This window comes from Siniperca chuatsi, linkage group LG11 (genome assembly GCF_020085105.1).
Source record: "Siniperca chuatsi isolate FFG_IHB_CAS linkage group LG11, ASM2008510v1, whole genome shotgun sequence".
Classification (NCBI taxonomy): domain Eukaryota; kingdom Metazoa; phylum Chordata; class Actinopteri; order Centrarchiformes; family Sinipercidae; genus Siniperca; species Siniperca chuatsi.
In genome coordinates, this window is record NC_058052.1 from 3,046,000 (window position 1) to 3,066,218 (window position 20,219).

The window sequence follows — 20,219 nt, forward strand, 5'->3', positions numbered from 1 at the left end:
GGCTAATATTTAAATTAGTTTGATCTGAAACATTTAAGTGTGACAAACATGCAAAAAAATAAATCAGGAAGGGGTCAAACACTTTTTCACACCACTGTAACTTTTCCACTTAGTCACAGTACTGTTTGAGTATGTTATTTTGTTAAAGTCTACTAAAGTGAAGGTAGAACTGTAGAATGTACAATGTACTTAAAAGATCCATTGAAGTTAGAGCACCACTGCAGGTATGTTCCATCCCTGATCTTCTCTCTCCTGTTCACCCACAGGTTCTCCTTTCCCTGCGTCGCCTGCTGATGATGAAACCTCATGTCTTGTCCCGGGTTAGCAGGGAGGTGGCATATGGCCTTCATGAGCTGCTGAAGACTAATGCAGCTAACATCCATTGTACAGACGACTGGTACACACTCTTCTCCCTGCTGGAGTGCATCGGAGCCGGAGTGAAACCTCCTGCCTCTTTCCAGCTGACCTCCACCACTACTGACAATGACACAGGTTCAATATTTCTATCAGAATCTTGACTTTGTGTCTGAGGTTGGCAGCACCTGGTGATTTTACACTGATGAGCACATATTAAACCCAACCTCCATTACACATGGACTGACACCACCGTTGTAAAACCTCCACTAGTTTTGTAGTAACTAAATACAAAATCTATATCAGTGGTAATCAATTCTTGATATTAAAATGTGGACTTTTTTTTTTCTTGATGCATTTCCTTTGGACTGTTGGAGTTTACAATTAGGTTCTTGTCATCCCTCAAAGCAGTTCAACGCAATATACTACCATATGTGTGCAAAAGGCTCATCAGTTTAGTTTTTTTAATTGATTTGAAAAATACTTTTTTAAATTGTAAAAGGAACATGCTTAAACTGATTATCCCAACAGTTGTTGTTTTTGATGCAAGAAGACACTGTTCTCTGTAGTTTCCATTAAACTTCTTATGATCAACTCAGAAAATCTTCCAGTTATAGAAATTAAAAGTGGGAAAGGAGCCAACACAAAAAAGCTGTTGATTGTTCACCAAACAAAAACTTGAAGAACAAACTAAATGCAAGTGACATTTTTTGAAAAACAGATTTTGACCCAGATTTTTGTTCTGAGTTGTTTTTTAAACAAATTTTTAATGCTTTTTCTATTATTCAAAGTAAACTGTGATATATTAATTTGCCTGCTTTGTGTCCCCAGGAGCCCAGTCAGATAGCGAGCTGTCATCTCATCATCCCAGTGAAGTGAGTGTAGACCGTGGCTACACGTCTGACTCAGAGGTCTACACTGAGCACAGCAAGTCCAGGATCCCTCGCTCCACAACAGACGTGGATGTAGCAAGCAGTGGATGGCTTGTGGTCAGCAGTCACACACACACATGCACATCCTCATATGTACAGAATACTTGCATGATGAGCAGTGAGACATACTGTATATTGTATATGTTGTCTTTGAAACATCCTCAGTCATGTGTTCAGTATCACATATACACCAATTTGGTCGTGTAACATTAAAAATAAATGTTATTTGTATAGAGACAAAGTCAATAAGTGGCTACATGAATTGAGGGTGAAATAGTTTACATTTAAATCTACAAAGACCTGTTATGTCTAATTTCCTGTTTTTACGAATAAAATATAAAAGATTGCACTGATGTTTGATCAAATTCTGATCCTGTGATTTTTTTTTTTTTTCTTTTTCTTTTTCCAGGTTGGGAAAGATGACCTGGAGATAAATAAGACCCCTCCAGTAAACTCTAAAGCTCAACTGAATCACCCATTGGTCAACCAGTACAGTCTGACGCTGGGCCAGGACCTGGGCCAGCACGACACAAAGTCTCTCATCAAGTGTGTGGAAACACTCTCTTTCATCGTGCGTGATGCTGCCCACGTCACCCCTGACAACTTTGAACTGTGTGTTAGATCTATACGAGTGTTTGTGGAGGCCAGCCTCAACGGAGGTGAGACACTGAAATACATTTATTTCTTAGGAACTACTTCAAAGACTAGATTTATTAAGTACTTAAGATACTAAAATTAAGTGAAAAGATATTGACCAAGGGGATTACATGAAATTTCTCAAAGATAATCACAAATAGCTGTGTAGTACATCAACCTGTAACCACTAGTGTGGCAGCTCTATGTTGACTGGGCAGTGTTCACTCAACCTGTGAGCAAGAGTTTTAATTGCATCTCCATTGAATGCACAATTCTGCTTATCTAATAATAATGATGATGATGATGATGATGTCCATTGCAGTTGGGATTTGTGAAAGAATAATGGTACTGGTCAGAATCAATTTGTGGACTTTCTATTAAAAATATGTAATCTCCACGCCAAAGCTGAAATAACCCTGAAGACATCAAAGGGTTGGGCAATATAGCTAAAAATCTATCACTGGAAAATGTTTCATTGAGTTGACATTGATAATTATTGATAATTTTTAATGACCTATTTTTTAAAGGTGCAATGCGTAAGAATGTAAGACTTAATAAAACATTCAAAAACAGAAAAATACAACCACACCTTTTGATTTCAAGTTTCTTTTTTACCAAACTAAGACCAGCTTAATTGCCTTGTTAACTCATCGTAAAACACACTTTGTTCAAACTCGGCAAACAAAGTAAAACTCACCAAAACTGTCTCAATTAGTCTTTCCACTATTCCATCAATCAACAACTCTGGTTTGGTGGAAATAAAACCTTAATTCACAGAGTTAGATGTGGAAAATATTCTGGCTCTACAGCAGTCGCTACCTCTCTGATGCCCAACCTCCCTCTGGCTCCTCTCCCGCTTGACGCTTCTGTCTCTGCTTGAACCTACCGTGACTTTGGAGAGAGACCTGGATGCAGTCTTAATGGCGGACCTCCGCAAGAGGCACCTCTGTCCCCAGCAGCGGAAGTTGGTCTTCTTCATGTCGTTTTTGCTTGAACGCCTACATTGCGCATGTGTGTGCGTAGTCCAGTTGTGGCAGAAAATGGAAAAACACGAAACGGAACAACTTTATTCACTGATTTTGGTGAAATTGGATCATATTTTAAGGAGCAAATATTTTTCTGGTTTTCCGTCTCATGTCCTCTGGCTGCTCTGCCTCAACTCTCTGTGATTTACGGAGTTTCCTGATGGACAGACCATCACCAAAGTTTATTTAGCCATGTATAAATCAGTGAATAAATTTGTTGTTTTTGTACCATAATCAGTGAGGCCCGCCCCCCAGAAACACTCCTCTCCGGCATCTATCGTTTTTCCAACCTAATTCTCATTTCTCATTCTCAATTCTCATTTGTGGTCTGAACAGTAAATTCATCAAATTAAGGCCCCCATATTGCTACTTTAACCAAAACCTGAATAAAGTTATAAAGTTGTGTTTTATAGTAAAGCCTGCCACGCAAAAACGACGCAAAGAAGGCTAACTTCTGCTGCTGAGGTCATGGTGATTTGCCAAGGAAACTAAAAAAGAAGGAAGAGTCATTACATCATCATAACATTCTAATGCTCTGTTTGGTGCCAGTTCTATGGCTATGGGAGATGCATGGAGAAGCACACTAACATATCTACGTTGTATAACCTTTGAAGAAATTTCTCTACCAAATGAAAGAACATACTTCAGAGAATACATTACTGACTGAATTTTCAAATGTGCGCACTATCAATTTGGAAACCTGATTAATAATCAAGTTAATAACTAAAAACTAAACCAAAATTACTATTAATAGCTAGTAGGTTAAAAGATTTCGAGTTCAACATAGAAGAGGTTGGCAAATTATTCACTCTTGTGCAACATTAAAGAAACCAGCATAGTTATACAAATATATTGTTTGTTTCAAAAATTGAAAGATAAACAAAGCAAAAACACACAATGAAGTATAACTCTAAATCAAAATGGCTGCTTGTGCAGATGAAGGACCCCGTCGCTCTGTCTGTTGTTCTCCTCAAAGTTAGCTGGCAGACTGTGTGGTAGCTGTCGGCGCTAACTATTGCTGCAGGAATATTATGCAGGCCCTTGTGTCACTGCTGTAAGAGAGAGAGTTCAGTTCTGCAGTGTGTCTGTTGTTAACAGGCCACAGAGAGAGGGAGACAGCAGCTGCTGTCTGCTGCAGTAGAAGAGTTTGGTTAGTGGTGAGCTAACCAGAAATCTTAAGGCAAAGGCTGGCCCTCGTGTTGTGGCCGTAATCCTTTGTTCTTTGTTGGTGGGTCTGCATAACACAGACCTCCCTGAGGTGCGGGCAAGGAGAGAAGAGCGGAGAAAAGAGAGCAGTGGCCGCTGACCCCTTTTTATTGACCTGGTGGTATCACGGGTCACAGGTCAGACTGACCAATGGTAGCCCTCAGGATTGCGGAATGCTGAGATCAATGGCTCTCCCTTGTTTACAATACAAAAGAGCATGTATTCTCCTAATAAAAGATCACTTAAAGTCCCACAAATGAATGAATTCCAATGGTGGAGTACAGTGGTCCCAACATATAGTAGCAGGAGAGTTATGAGTTTCGCTGTCTGGAGCTGGTTTTCTTTCTCTGGGAAACGTCTCGTCCTCTCTGGCTGTTATCTTTGCAGCAGCAACTGTAGGGACAGTTTACTAACCCACAACTTAGCTAATCTAACCCACAACCTAGCTAACGTTAGTTACATTACTTGCTGTGTCGTTTTGCTCTCTATATCATGGTAGTTGTCACGGTATTGATTTCTCCAGAATTGCATACCCCACCTTTTAAGTATGCCTATAATCATCTTTGGATATTATTTGGAGACCAACAGCAAATAAACAAATGCGCACATTTGGAAAAATCACTCAGTAATGTATTCTCTGAAGTGTGTTCTTTCATTTGGTAGAGGAATTTCTTCAAAGGTCATACGACGTAGATATGTTGAGTTTTAGTGTGCTTCTCCATGCATTTCCCATAGGCTTCAATAGAACTGGCACCAAGCAGAGCATTAGAATGTTATGATGTAATGACCCTTCCTTCTTTTTTAGTTGTCAACTGTGGAGGTGCTCTTGCGGAGTCCGCCATTTTGTGTCTGCAGATAGTTACTCTTGTGACTTTGCGTTCCCGGAGTCAGAGTACTGATCAGAGCTGCTGTAAATCACCTTGGTAGCATACTGTATTCTGTGTCGTCAAACTGGCCTCCGTCTGTCCCAGTCCAACCGTATCCTCCACGCCCTGCTCCTGAAAACCACCTGCTCTCGGCTGTTCATTGCTCCTGTGCTAGAACCGCCAAGTTAGCTGGACAGCTAATTGAGCTAATTTCAACAATTTCCTCACCGTCTGCACTCACTTTCTCACTCCACATTGTTTCTGTCGTGTTGATGGTGCAACCCAACAACACCTGCTAAATGATTGGCTGTTTGTGTGTCACTCGTAGCACGCTCCATAATCAAGGGATATGGGCTGTTCATGAGCCGGGGCGTATTCGTTATGTGCTTTCATGGCGGTTTGCATTTAATGCATTTAAGTGAAACTATCGAACATTCTATCAAACAATTTTTGCATTGCTATTGATGAAGTGTCTATCGCCGGTACATATCGCTATGGTATTATCGCCCAGGCCTATGACATCATCAGAGTTATTTGACTTGACAAAGCTCCTCCCTCTTCTTCTTCCTTTCTCCATCCTTTATCCTCCGTGTCATCTGCCCCTCAAATCTCTTCTTCTCCCTTTTCCATTCTTCCCTCCTTGTGCTGTTTGTGATCTACAGTAGGGATTAAGGTTGAGAAATGGCAGTGGTGCACTTTGGCATAGCTGATGGCCTATTCATTTTCTCCTAGAGCTTCAGGCCATTGGATACATGCTGTCAACAGAGCTTTACACAGATGAACAAAAGCGATGGGTCGATCAAAGCACTGGGCTGAGGATGGCGCTAATCTGTATGAGATACTAATAGAAAGTGCAAAGCCTGTTATTACTCTATTGAGCTTTTGTAGACTGACTTCATATCTTTTTGTTAAAGGTGGTTTCAAGATAAATGGAAAGTTTTGGAAATGGCCCAAGTTTGGCATGATCCATACCACTTAACACAGGGGCGTGGACAACAGCTGCATGCCAGTAAAAATGGGGTGTAGTGAACATATTTTTTTTGTTTTGTCATTAACCATTACTGAGTCTTTTGTAACAGATCAAAAATGTCATTGGTGAAGACTGAAGAAAGTATCAAAGGTTAAACGTTATAGTTGCAGTTGGATAGCTTATTTGAGATAGCTGACAAAAACCTACAGTCACACATGGTGCTGGGGGTGTTTCACCTACTCTGCATGTGGTGATTTGCACAGGAAAAACGAGACACTGACCAAGGAGTTGTACCAGTTTGTTCTGCTGAGGAAAGCCATTTCAGGGCTAGGAAAAATGTAGATTCTGAACTAGTTGTAGCAGTGGACCTACCATGTTTCAAGGGTCAATCCAAAGCCCTCAAGTGGGCAAGGAAAAAAATCAAGACTACCTCTGCTTCTAGTTTTAGATGTTAAATAAGATCAGTTTGTTTTGTTGGGTTTTATAAAAAAATTTTATAATTTGCCTCCTCAGGTTACCGCAACCACGACAAGAAGAAGGGCCACAAGTACGACTCTAAGTCCCGGATGAGGAAGAAGGCAGGGGGAAGGGAGAAGGAGGGTGGAGGTGGCATGAGGCGAGGTGGCAGCCGGGCGTCCAGCCAGCGTCCATCACGTTCCCACAGTGACGACGAGGAGGACGAGAGTGTCCCAGCCAGCTACCACACGGTGTCATTACAGGTTAGTCAGGACGTAAGTACAACAGCGCTCTTTACCCTTCTACCTTATGTTGATTTGAGCCCAGCCATCCAAAAAGCATCTTGTTTCACCCACTAATGTCTCTTATTCAGTGTAGGTGGGCAATTTAGTCTCCCCCTCATTAAGTGGCTAGGTAAATGGTGCTTCAGGATAAGATGATAATGGCATCAAGATGGGTTTTTGGGAAACCATGGCTTTGACATTTAGGACGAGTGTAACTTTATACGATGACTATAATGAAAATGTTGCACAGGGTTAGGGTTAAATAGCATTTAGAATCGTGAGTATTAGAGCAGAACATTACACCCCTCCTGATAGTATCCCAATTGTCCTGTGTTTCTGGTGTGGTGTTGGCTTGGGTGGGAATGTAAGGTTAAAGGATAATACTAGTGTATTTTTATCCTGTTGCTGTTATTATTATCCAAGTTTCCAACACATTGTCCCATCAGTTGATCATTATTGTCTCACACAGCATATTACCAGTGATGTTGTTGGCATCAAACTTGACTTTACATTTGAGTTTCCTTTTCCATGTCAGTGTTCAAAATGTTAATCAGGACTGCAGAGGCTTAATATGTGAATATGTAATATGCACACTTACTGTAAATTAAACTGTCTTTAAAATTTAAATTAATCTTGTGGAAGCTATTCTTTGATTAACTAACATGGATTTAAAGTATTTTTTTAAGTCATGATCAACTTTTTAAAAGGGCTGTTTTCTAGCAATACACAAATAATTGGAGCTGTAAGATGTGTAAAGTTACAGGTTTGTCATCAGCTCATTCAATGCCTACATTTTTTTTAGATAGATAGATAGATATAGAGAGATATAGAGATAGATGTGTGTGTGTGTGTGTGTATGTAATCTCTCTCCAGTAATTGATTCCATGCTTGTTGCTAGTAGTAAATGATTAATCTTAAAAATCCAAATATATTACCATACATATCCAATATTCACATGGCTTCACTTGTCACTGTCATCATTCTACACTTAACATTTAGTCTCAAACTGTAGATATAAAGCCATACATCCTGTTATTGTTAACATGGTGTTGGTGTTTGCGACTGTGCAGCTGTTAGACCTGATGCACACACTGCACACCCGGGCTGCCAGCATCTACAGCTCCTGGGCAGAGGAGCAGCGCCATCTGGAGGCTGCAGGCAGGAAGATCGAGGCTGATTCCCAGACTCTATGGACAAGCTGCTGGTGCCCGCTGTTGCAAGGTAGGCCCTTACCACAATATGCATCTAATGCAATCCAATACAATGGCTCTTGTAAATAGTACCTTAATGAAGCTTATAATAATCATTGTTGAGACATGGTAACTTTTGAAGCTTTACTTTGTTGTGGTGTTTTACTGGAGTGCATTATATTGGATGAAATAGCAAAAATCTTATAATTTATAATAAGAGAATAATGCAGGTTCACTTTAGTAGTACAGTTTGAGTGCCTTTACAGTATATGATACAACTGATAACCGCTAATATGAAAACAAGACTCAGCTTGAATGCATTTCTAATATTTGCAGTTACAGTATATGATAAAACTGATAACCGCTAATATGAAAACAAGACTCAGCTTGAATACATTACAAAAGTAATTGACATGGTCAGTGGTGACTGCTTTTAATTTAAGTTTTACGGTATATACATATTCTAAAAAATACAGAGTCCCAATTAGATTCTGATCCCTTTTTTACTGGATGGGTGTGGCTACACGTTTTGACAAATGAACGCAGGTCTCAATTAGATGCCGGGTCTGGTTTTTATAGAAGATCTTTGTATGTATAAAACCTCTTAAAGCCCACTGGGTCACCTGCTTGATTTACTGGCATTGTAAACAAGAGAGAGGGGGGGAGTGTTGCCTCCCTACCTTGTTGAAGCAGTCAAAGTCCGAATGTGTGTCCATTTCTCGATTATTTATATTCCTTTTAGTCTAAGTTGTGGATATTGTCATGTGAAGTCTGTTGCTCTCTCTCTCTCATTTCTTAACATAAACACAACTAAAAACATGTTTTGAAAGTTATTCCTTCAATTTGTTTTTTTTTTCAAGAATTGTGATCAAATATGTACTAAGGAATTTGGTTTATGAAGAATTGTGATCAAGATATGTTCTGAGCAAGTTATTTTAGAATTTAGAAATAAACTTGTCAGTGGTCTCTTTAAATTACCTTAAACATTTCTTTGGAATTTCTCGCCGTCAATTTCTTGTTACTTATCAGTCGAAATGTACCCCTATACCAGGCTTTAGCTGTAATTGCTATTAATGAAACCTAGGGGAAATTGTTGATAACGTGTCCTCATGTATGTTAAAATGTTAATGTACTTGATATTGCCCATAAATATGTACAATATGCTTGTAGCTAGAATATCCATATCACTGATTTTGAAGAGACCAAGAGAGATAAATGAAAGGTGGGGAATAAAACGCGCTTATTTGGCTGATTAACTTCAGCATCTATACCACTGTTACTCTTCTCTTCTGACCTCGTGGTCTCTCCTGCGACCACAAGGGCTGTGAGAAGATGGTCTGAGGAGGCCTATGAGACACTTCAGGGATGTTTTGAGGTGACAAACCGGGATGCACTCTATGAGCCTCATGGAGAGGACATTGACAGGCTCACTGAGTGCATCACTAGCTACATTAACTTCTGTGTGGACTGCACTGTCCCAACTAAGATGGTCCATTGTTATCCAAATTACAAACCGTCGGTAACAAAGGACATCAAAGACATCCTGAATGCCAAGAGGAGGGCCTTTACCGATGGTAATAGGGAGGAGGTGAGGGCGATCCAGACTTCCTGACTTCAAGGTGAAGATCAGGAAGGCCAAGGAGAAGTACAGGAGGAAGCTGGAGTGGAAACTCCAGCGAACAACATGAGGTCTGGAGCAGCATGAAGAGCATTACTGACTTCAGACCGACTGGCAGCAGAGAAGTTGAAGACAGCTTGGACAGGTCCAACAAACTTAAACTGCTCATGCCCCCTCTAACTCAGCTGCTGCCTGCCCTCAGACTCCTCTGAGTCCACTGCTCCCCCCTCCTCCATCTTCTTGGGAGAGTCCTACTCCCCCCTCAACTGGCTCTCAGGCTAACGGCCCTCTCCAGACTGACGACTCCCCTCCTCCTCCCGCCTTTCACCTCTGCTGTGTGCCTGACTGTTGACCAGGTGAGAGGACAGCTGATGAAACTCCACTGAAACAAGGCTGCAGGCCCCGATGGCATTTGCCCCGGGGTGCTAAAAGCCTGTGCCCCACAGCTAAGTGGGGCACTATGTCTTCAACCTGAGCCTGAGTCTTCAATGGGTCCGTGTTCTGTGGAAGACATCTTGCCTCGTTCCTGTGCAGCGTCCCAGTGGCTCCATGGACTACAGACCGTTGGCATTGACCTCCCATATAATGAAGATCTTGGAGAGACTGGTGCTGGAACAGTTGCAGCCCATGGTCAGACCTCTCCTGGACCCCCTTCAGTTCACCTACCAGCCCTGGCTGGGAGTTGAGGACGCCATCATCTTCCTGCTGAACCGCATCTACACCCACCTGGACAAGCCGGCAAGCACTGTGAGGATCATGTTTTTTCATCTCCAGTGCTTTCAGCACCATCCAGCCAGCCCTGCTGGGTGAGAAGCTGGCAGCGATGCAGGTGGATGCCCCCCTCGTGTCCTGGATTGTTGACTACCTGACTACCAGACCACAGCATGTGCGTCTGCAGCACTGTGGCCATCAAACTGACATCAAGTGTCAGTCTATATGACCCTAAGTCACTAAACTGGACATTGGATCATTAACATCACTGCAATACTTGAAATATTGTGCAATATTCTGTTTAATACTCCTGTGCAATATACTGTTTTCAGTTTAATATTCCCTGTTTATTGATATTTATTAATACTTATATTACTGCTGTGCAATATCCACCGCCTAATAGTCTGGTTAATCTGCTACACTTAACTTAACAGTACTGATTATTGCACTATTACTTATATTAAATTATACAATTAATATTAATACATTATATTATACCGTACTATACTTATCAAGCTGTAAATCCACTTTTGTACTTTACACTTATTTTAGCTTTATACTTTATATCCACTTTTGTACTTAATTTCTCTTAGCTGTATTATAGTGTATTATATTTTGATTTGCACATCTCTTATTTCTTACTAGGAATAATTGTCTTGTTGCGGACTTATTTTATTATTTCTATTCTATTGGTACTTCTATTCCTGTGTGCATTGACGTGATAGTGAGCAGCTGTAACGAAAGAGTTTCCCCTCGGGGATCAATAAAGTATTCTGATTCATCCCAGGTTGAATAACAGGCTTTAGATCAGTTTGAATCTCCACTACGGCTCATGTCTATTATATTGTTGCCCACCGCAGGCATTGCTTGGCTGTGCTGTGATGCCAGACGACAGGTTCGTATGCAGGCCCTCACCTACCTCCAGAGGGCACTGCTGGTCCATGATCTGCAGACACTTGACGCAACTGAGTGGGAATCCTGCTTCAATAAGGTAAGAAAGGAGAGGAGAAGCTACATGTCTTGCTATCAAATGCTCTATCTGGTCTTATATTGTACAGAGCAGCGTTGATAAAATGTGCTAATGAGGTTGGATATTATACACCAGATCATTTATTCATCTTCTGCCATCCCTTTTCTTACACTGTTCATTTGTAGTTTCAGAACTTTGGTTACACCTGTTAGTTTTAAAATCAGTAAATTTTTCACAGTTCAATTTTATTTACGTAGCACCAATTCATAACAGAAGTTATCTCATTGCACTTTTCCCATAGAGCAGGTCTAGACCGTACTCTTTATAAGTTCAAGAGCTTACTGATGTAGTGGGTGTGGTGTGTGTGTGTGTTTGCAGGTGCTTTTCCCCCTGTTGACTAAGCTGCTTGACAACATCAGCCCAGCAGATGTGGGCGGTATGGAGGAGACCAGAATGAGAGCCTGTACACTGTTATCAAAGGTTCAAAGCAACATACACCGCAGCACACACTAAAAGTAGCGAGATAATAAATCATATATATTAAAGTAATACTTTTCACATAAGTAGATAATTTGGATGATTTTCACAGTTTGATAAATTTGGGATTTGACCATAGACACATGAAAGCTTTGACATTTGCTTTTCTAAATACCCTCTTTCTTGTAGCTCTGTGCTGGGAAATTTTTGTTGCCTTTTTGTGATGAATTTTACATTCCCAGTTCATTTGAATAAGCAGGGTTAGCCATCAATAGTAGCCAGTTGATGAGCATCACTTATGTGTTCAGATACAACAAGTGCAGAGACAGCTTAACAATCTCTTTATTTCTTTTCAACATGGATCTTATTTTTGGCCATGTGGCCCCAGGCAAAGATGGGCAAAAATACATCAAAATCTATTTTGATACAAGCTCAAAAATAAACTACAGTATTTTTGTATTTTAAAAATAAATTTCCTGGGGAGCAGAAAATCATTTCACAAACCTCCACTCTATATATAGACGGTGACAAATTAAAGGAAAAACCAACATAAAGTGATAAAGTATCTTAGTAAGGTGTTGGTCCACCATGTGCCACCAGAACAGCTTCAATGCACTTTGTATTTGAAGGACTTGATCTGGTAGAGTTCCAGAGACTTGTAGAATCAATGCCAAATTACAAAATACTATTTGGTATTTCAAATGCGTATTTTAAATACATTCATCAGAAATACTGCCCATCGCTTGTCCCAGGGACTTTGCTAGTCATAGCTTTACAATGCATGGGGCAACACAAAAACATGATCCCTGAGAAGTCCCTAGTTTTAACCACTTACCTAAACCACTGACTTAGAAGTGAAAATTATAAAATGAGTAGTCAGAAAGATGCTATATAAGTACAGTCCAAAGCGCTTTAACTACATATCACATTCACACACTGATCACTTATCAGTTGAAAGAAACTAATCATTCACACACCAATTTGGGGTTCAGTGTCTTGCCCAAGGACATGTAGGCCCTCTCTTCCACATTTCCTTTCTCTCTTCAGTTGTTCTTATCAAATAAAGGCAAAAAGCCCCCAAAAATAGTCTTAAAAACATTTACAATAGGCAGTGTGAATAATAGCTTTTAAATTGTCTTCCAAATAAATAGTATACATCATTCTGTTAAACAAGACATTTTTCAAGTCTGTCCTTGCACTGCATACTGTCCTTGTTCCTTGTACTGCAATATGCCCCATTGAGTCTATTAATACTTTATCAAGTGAAGTCCCTCAATCCTCATGTCTTAGCAAGGTAGAAAACAAAACTTTATCGTAGCCAATATGAATAATGGACAAAACTTTATACATGGACCCAAAAAAGGGTAATTTTCTTTTAACATCCCTTGCCTTTGCTAAGTGAGGATGTTGGCTATGTAGCCATTGAACACACAAAAACCAGTGGTTTGCCGAGATTAACTGAGCTCATTCCTCTCGCAGCAACTGTGGCTGATGTGTGATTGTTTTCAATTTGTCCAGGTTTTCCTCCAACACCTCTCTCCTCTGCTGTCCTTGCCTACCTTTGCTGCCCTCTGGCTCACCATTTTGGATTTCATGGACAAGTACATGCACGCAGGATCCAGTGACTTACTGGTGAGGATAGTGATACAGGATAGGATGATGATGAGTGTTAATACTAACATACAGTATTGTAATGTGATTACAGCTAACTGATATATCTAACTGATATCCACATATGAATAAAGGCATCAGCTATCAGTCTGTCTCCACCTCTGATACGATGCAATTTAAAGGCTGTGAGGAGCTTATCTGCAGGATCAGGATCAGGGCTGATCCTGGAATGATTTGATGGATTGGTGTAAATGGGAAATGATAGCATTTATAAAGCTTCAGGTATGGTGGAATACTGTGCACAGTATATGTAAATATTACAGTAGTTGTTCATGGCAATGCCCAAATCCTTCCATGTTACAAATGTTTTGTCATTTGTGAGCTGTTGACAACTTCTATTTATTTATTTGAGTGCCAATTCATAACAGAAGTTATCTCATTGCAACTTCAGTCCAAAACTGTTGGTATCAGCCTTTCAAAGTCATCATGAACTCATAATGTAATCTGTCATCAGTTTAGAGAAATTCTTCTCTAACTTCTGTGTTCATTCACTTTTTAGTGGAAAAGTCATTTGTTGATCATTATCATATCTGATCAGCATTGGTGAATGAACACAAACACAAGTTTTCAGTGCACAGTATTTCAGAGAAAAAAAGTCTGTTAAAGTGTAAAGAAACCCCTGGCTTAACCAGTGGCTTAAAGGGTTTTGTCAGTTTGAAGGATTACCTGCTCCTTCACATTTTGAGAAAATTCTCCTAAATTCAGAGGCTATCTAAAAATGTAAAAATCACCAAACTTGCAACAAAAGAATATATTTGCCCAAATTTTAATGTCTGAGGCTGATTGACTGTCTGGCCTTGCTGATGTGCTGCCTCTGCATTTGTATGTGTAGTTGGAGGCAATCCCTGAGTCTCTGAAGAACATGCTGCTGGTGATGGATACAGCAGGCATCTTCCACAGTGCTGACTCCAGGACAGGATACTCAGACCTGTGGGAAATAACTTGGGAACGAATTGTCTGCTTCCTGCCTCACCTGAGGGAGGAGCTCTTCAAACAGACTGTCATACCAGGTACCATTTTTTTGAATCTGCTTTGACACCATTGTACGTTCTAGACAACATGAAACTGGTCTGAGAAGGTGAACAGCTTGATGTAATGTCGTGGCAACATGTGCATAATTAGTTTGTTGTGGTACCAGGAGCTTGAGACCGGTGTTTATCATGTATCATCTTCATTTTTAGATCCAGTACCCAGTCCTCCAGCAGAGCCCGTGCAGCCAACACCCCCAGCAGGCCGGCCTCCATCCCCTCAGTTGTCTCCACCACCTGCCCAGCTGCCCTCCCCAATCCCAGTCCCAATAACCCCTGCAGAGACACAGACCCCGAGCAGGCCAGTATCACCCCAGGAGCCCCATCCAGCCAGTGCCAATGGTAAAAACACTGAATGTTTCCTGTCTCAGCATTCCTATTCCTGGAACTTTCTCAGTGATATTTGATGAAAGCTCATTCTTTAATATCCCTTATATCAATTAACAGCTATGAAATAAATCAGTAGCCTCCAACCTGTAAATGGGGATGAAATTATAGCATATTGGAAAAAATGGAAACAAAGACAAAAGAAAAGTTGACCAGAGAGAAGCATCTGCGGCTGGTAGAAAAGAAAACAAATACTGTCAGAACACAGGACCTTGAGACTTCTCAGATTTAACTATTTTTAAGTCAAAAGAAATATGATAAATAAGATTTAAAAGTTTGCAAGTATGAATAAAAGTGAAGGACTTTGAAGGACTTTTTATCTTTCACTTAAAGGTCCAGTGTGTAGGATTTAGTGTAATCTAGCAGTGAAATTGCAGTTTGCAACCATTTGAGTACAGCTCGCCTCACCCTCCCCTTCCAAGCGTGTAGGAGAAACAGCCCTATCTAGAGCCAGTGTTTTGGTTTGTCCGTTCTGGGCTACTATAGAAACATATACTTATAAATATTATATTCCATTTCGGCCAATAGATCCTCCTAAATGTTACACACTGGACCTTTAAGTCCTAATCCTTTTTTTTTCTTTTCTTTTTTAAGCAGTTTGATAAATATGAGCCCAGATCTGAAAGACCACTGCTTTACAATTGTGTACTACTGTTATATCCCATTATAAAACGGAATAGTCACTGAACTGTACTGAAATGTCTGTTTTTGGTTTGTGTTTTTTTGTTTTTTTCCATCCCTGTGTTTTCTAGGATCAGACAGATCGTCTCCGGTCCCACCCTCAATTCGCCCCATGCCGGTACCGTTAACGACGTCCCCTGCCCAGACTCCTTCACCCTTGAGCCAGTCCCCCCTCATCCTGCAGCCCCTCGCCTCTCCCTTGCAGGTGGGAGTCCCGCCCATGTCCCTGCCAATCATCCTGAACCCCGCCCTCATCGAGGCCACGTCGCCTGTACCGCTGCTTCCTGGTCCCAGACCTACAAGTCCTTCTGACGAGGTCAAGTAAGAAAACTCAAGCTACCCTACACCCCTACTCTGTCATCTTTCCAGACCACCACCCTCTTCAACAACTGGACCCAACAGACTTTTCAACTACAACTTCAAGAGCTGCTTGTCACCAGGTTTTTGAAATAATATGTATGAGAAGACAAATTAGATGAGACACCTCAATTATACCACATTTGATTTAAAGGAAAAATCCCCCAAAACATCTGAAACTGTAAAAAAACACCAATTGCTGGTGTACCTTGCATTCTTTGTGCCATTTTTGTGTTTAGTATATTCTTATTTCCATGGAGACAATGTAAGGAAATGGAGGACAAAAGTCATCCTAGGACAAATATTACTAATAGTAATATTAAGTCTGATTGAGGTAAAGTGGGTTCACCAAAAGTGTACCTGGGCTGTAGCTACCATTGACAACACTGAGGTCCAGTCCTCACTGTTTTGGGGGCGCATTTGGGTGTTTTGGCAACCTGGGGGGAGTTTATTTTGTACTACACATGGTGAACATTTTACTGTCTGATTCCAGAATTTTTAAACTCAATGCATTATATGTATTTTAGACCAATACAATAAAATAAAAATTCTGATTCAGTATTTTCCCCCAGTTTTATTCTTGGGAGTGTAAGCAAGGCTTTAAATGATAAGGCAGGTGTCATTCTATATTTTTCTTATTGTCTTAAAATCTCATAAAAAGACCCAAAATAACATGTGTTAGTCAGTCTCTCAATACTTTCTGACTTCTCTACCCTGTCTGTGGCTCTCTGCTCCAAGCCCATTGGTTCCCACTAAAGATGTAAATCTTTAAAAACACCTCACAAATTTTAATTTTTATAGAAGGATAAGTAATTTCCTAAAACTGGTCACTATAGCTTTTAACAACGTAACAACGTCCTCAAATAGGAGGAAATTTGGACTATTTTCCGTTGCGGATTAATCCACATTTGGTACATGAGTACATCTGGCAGCAGTAGTGTATGTGGGATTGAGTCAAAATAAAATTCAGTATGTGTGTGTGTTCATGGTAATGAAGGAACATGTCACCCAGTGCAACAGTGTGGCTCATTGATGTGTTTTAATAGTGTTTGGACAACAATGGAACTCTATGGCACAGAGGAATAAGATTTATCAGGCATTGAGAAAAACAGAATACTTGTTAGCAGGATCAATTCATTGGCTCTGCACATGGGATTTGTTGGTAGTAAGAAAAATATAAAATATCACCAGCTTTGGAACTTGTTGGAAATCATTAAGTTTTCAGTAGGAGAACCACATGCAGGATACACTTCTCACCTGATGGGCAGCACCATTTTTTTTCTTTCAGAGGACCCTTCCCCTCGCATAGATTTTAACTTGATAAGACCAGGCTGACCTCATGGCTTTGCTCGCACACCTGTGCTTCATATTAATCAAGAGACTTCAGGCAGGGACAGTACACAAGATCCACACAATTAAGTTATTTGGATTTTAGGTACTGCATGTTGTTCATTAAATAGGATTTCCAGAGCATGAACTTCAGTCAGATGTTCCAGTGGTCTTAACAGAGCTGTTATATAACCCCCACTGAGGGATCAGCGTCTGATTGAAAACTGTACAGAAAAACTACTTTATTTATATACTAGTCAGTTTTTGTTTCAGAGAGGCAAACTTCTTTTCTGTTATCCTGTAACAGCCAAAGATAGAGACACTGTCCTGTACTGTTTATTTCTTCCCATTTCTTTTGAATTCTGCATGAGCTTTTTGCCCCAACAACAAAAAACAAGCTTTGATTTCGGGCACTCTATGAATTCCTCCTCCACTTTAACAAAGAGGGATTGTGTGCACATGAAGGCTTTCTCAGATGGACTGGAGATTTTACATGTACAACATTCCAAAATGTATACTTGTGTGCAGTGAGCTCGGCCCACTGTATGGAGGAGAGTTAGAGATCCAAATGGCTACTTCTATGATTTATGATGAGTCTAACAAATAATTCAGAGTTCAGTATTGATGTTATTTTATCATGTTTATGTAGCTCGCTGCGTACAACAGTCCACACATTAATATTTCCAAGGGCCTGAGGAGTTCGGGTTACTCATATCGCAAGGAAATCTAAGGAAACTAATAATAGCAGTAACTTAACACCTTATTGTTAAATGTAATCATTACTGAATACTTCATTTATAAATAGAATTACAGCTGAATAAGCATTGAAATATTTTACTTTGAAAACCATCCATCTCCATTTATGTAGTTTGAATTTGTCAGCAGGTTATTTCAAGTGGTGTAATTTCAAAAACATGATTTCAAACTTTATTTCTCCGCAGTGGGGCTATTAAAAACTATACATAGCAGAGCACACACATATCTCAATAGAGCACTTAGGACAACATAATATGATTTTAAAAAGTGCAGAGTAACAGGGTTCACAAATTCAGTTAGAAAATGAAAGTGTCCCATATTCAAAAAACTAATAATTTTGCTCAAATTCGATCTAAAAATTTAAGTAACCTAAAATTCTAAATTAAATTTTTTAACTAATAACTGTAACTAATTTCACAATTAGGTGTTCAGCTGCTACAATTTGCTTCCATAGAAACCTGTTGACATTCTTGTATGCTGATGGACAAACTCATAATCACATATTTGGCATTAAAATGGTGAATTAATCTATGTGGTGTAGATGTGGACAGAAAGTTTAACATCCATTTACAGTGGCCCTGGTATTCTCTGTGATGTTTAATGCTATTTATTGAGTTGCGAAAGAAGAGATGGACTTTTCCACTGCAGTACAGTTGACATATACATTGTGTCACAGCCTTATAGAGCCACCAACATGAGATATTTTGTAAGCTGTGTGTTTATTTGTTGTATGGGACTCTAAATATATCAGGAGCTGATTCTTGCTTGAACAGGAAATTACATGAATATAATGTGTGTGTATATATATATAAATGAAAGGTAAAATACTTTTTACTATGTAATAAATATAATGTAAAGAAAGTGCCCAATCTGGTGTTTGTGTTGTTGCTTTTACTCTATGAAATACAGGCCATATTCTCAAAGGATTTTATTTTACCATTGGGAATCCTCTACGTAGAGTGTCTCCTCTTAAAACCTTTTCACAAAGCTGCTGAGAGCAATTTTTATTTAGGAACAGAGTGGGTTTACTGTTCCTGTTGCTATGGATGACATCATGTTTTAAATGTTTATTGAATGAGTTTCCTCACTATGTATACAGTCATTGGTGGACATTGGGTCATTTGCATCACTGAATGTGAAATAAAAATGTAATCAATACACAGGTGTGAGACAAGATAGATAGATTTAATTGGAAATGTTTTTTAGTTTTATGTTTGTGACACAGTTTAGGAAATAAGTAAAATATTGACTTGTTCAGTAGATTGTATCTGGGATCAAACACCATCTTTATGTTGGTACTATATATTTTTTTCCAGTTAACTGAACAAATGTTTATCCTTTGATGGGCTAGTTATTCATGTCAACAATGTTGCCATGCAGTGATGGCCATGAAGTCAACTTTATTTATTGCTGTTGGTCATTATTGAATGTACACTTAACTATCAAACAACTGAGGTTTGAAAAGAGCAATTTTGGGTTGATAAATAATTTGATAAACTTGACTTACTGAATTTCTCAGCAGTCTGTCCAGTGTTGCAAACTGTATTTTTCCAGTGTCACAGTATTGGAAAGTTGTGCAAATGGTCATCTCTGGTGTTAATTTTGTTAATGTTCATTTTGATTTGTTGGTGCTCTGATTAGGTCCTAATTAACTCATCTCCATCAGAGTATAATTTTAAAATTATTATTGTATTGTTTCAAATAACTGATGTGACTGACTGAACAGGTCTTAGTGACTCAGGAGTCCAATGGACTGCCTCTTCTTCTCTCAGACAGAGGACCTGGTTTTAGCGCTTAAATGCTTTGTGAATTACTCATAGACAATACAACAGGAATACAGGATTCTTATAGTTAGGACTGACACACTTATTTTAAAGGACTGCTATCTATATGTATATTCTATATTTTTCTTCTTGTCAACAAATCCCATGTGCAGAGCCAAACCAACAACGTATACATGCTGCTATCTTGTTCTTCTGTGCCATAGAGTTCCATTGTTGGTTTGAGTCTTCATATGGGATTTGTTGACTATAAGAAAAATATAGAATAACAACAGCCTTATGCTTTAAGAGTTTCTCCTAACTTGACCCCGTAATAGCCCCTAACCAAACAAGCAAACCAAATGTTTAGCCTTTAGCCTTTTGTGCATATGTCTACCAGCATTTTATGGTAGAATTACAAATTATTTCTATTAAATGCTCTTTGACAGAGTGTGTATGTGCATTTTTTCTACTGTACTGACATTTTATAAAATATAAAAAATTAAAACAATATTCTCAAAATTGAGACAAAAGAAAAATATATGTGTTGAAAGT

The 20,219-nt window shown here is 39.5% G+C and overlaps 1 protein-coding gene across 2 annotated transcripts in view; it reads left to right on the forward strand.

Moving 5' to 3' along the window:
* The window catches only part of gbf1 (golgi brefeldin A resistant guanine nucleotide exchange factor 1), a 121,732-nt gene extending 101,617 nt beyond the window's left edge, over nt 1-20,115 (forward strand). The window contains exons 30-40 of one of the 2 annotated variants that reach the window (XM_044215530.1): nt 267-492; nt 1,186-1,343; nt 1,696-1,945; nt 6,503-6,720; nt 7,800-7,950; nt 11,109-11,239; nt 11,597-11,698; nt 13,214-13,327; nt 14,199-14,376; nt 14,548-14,736; nt 15,534-20,115. In XM_044215530.1, the coding sequence (XP_044071465.1) occupies nt 267-492; nt 1,186-1,343; nt 1,696-1,945; nt 6,503-6,720; nt 7,800-7,950; nt 11,109-11,239; nt 11,597-11,698; nt 13,214-13,327; nt 14,199-14,376; nt 14,548-14,736; nt 15,534-15,787 (1,971 nt within the window). In that variant the 3' untranslated portion in view covers nt 15,788-20,115. The remainder of the gene's footprint in view (nt 1-266; nt 493-1,185; nt 1,344-1,695; nt 1,946-6,502; nt 6,721-7,799; nt 7,951-11,108; nt 11,240-11,596; nt 11,699-13,213; nt 13,328-14,198; nt 14,377-14,547; nt 14,737-15,533) is intronic. The other variant, XM_044215531.1, reaches the window with a different exon arrangement.
* Nucleotides 20,116-20,219: the final 104 nt, after the last annotated feature.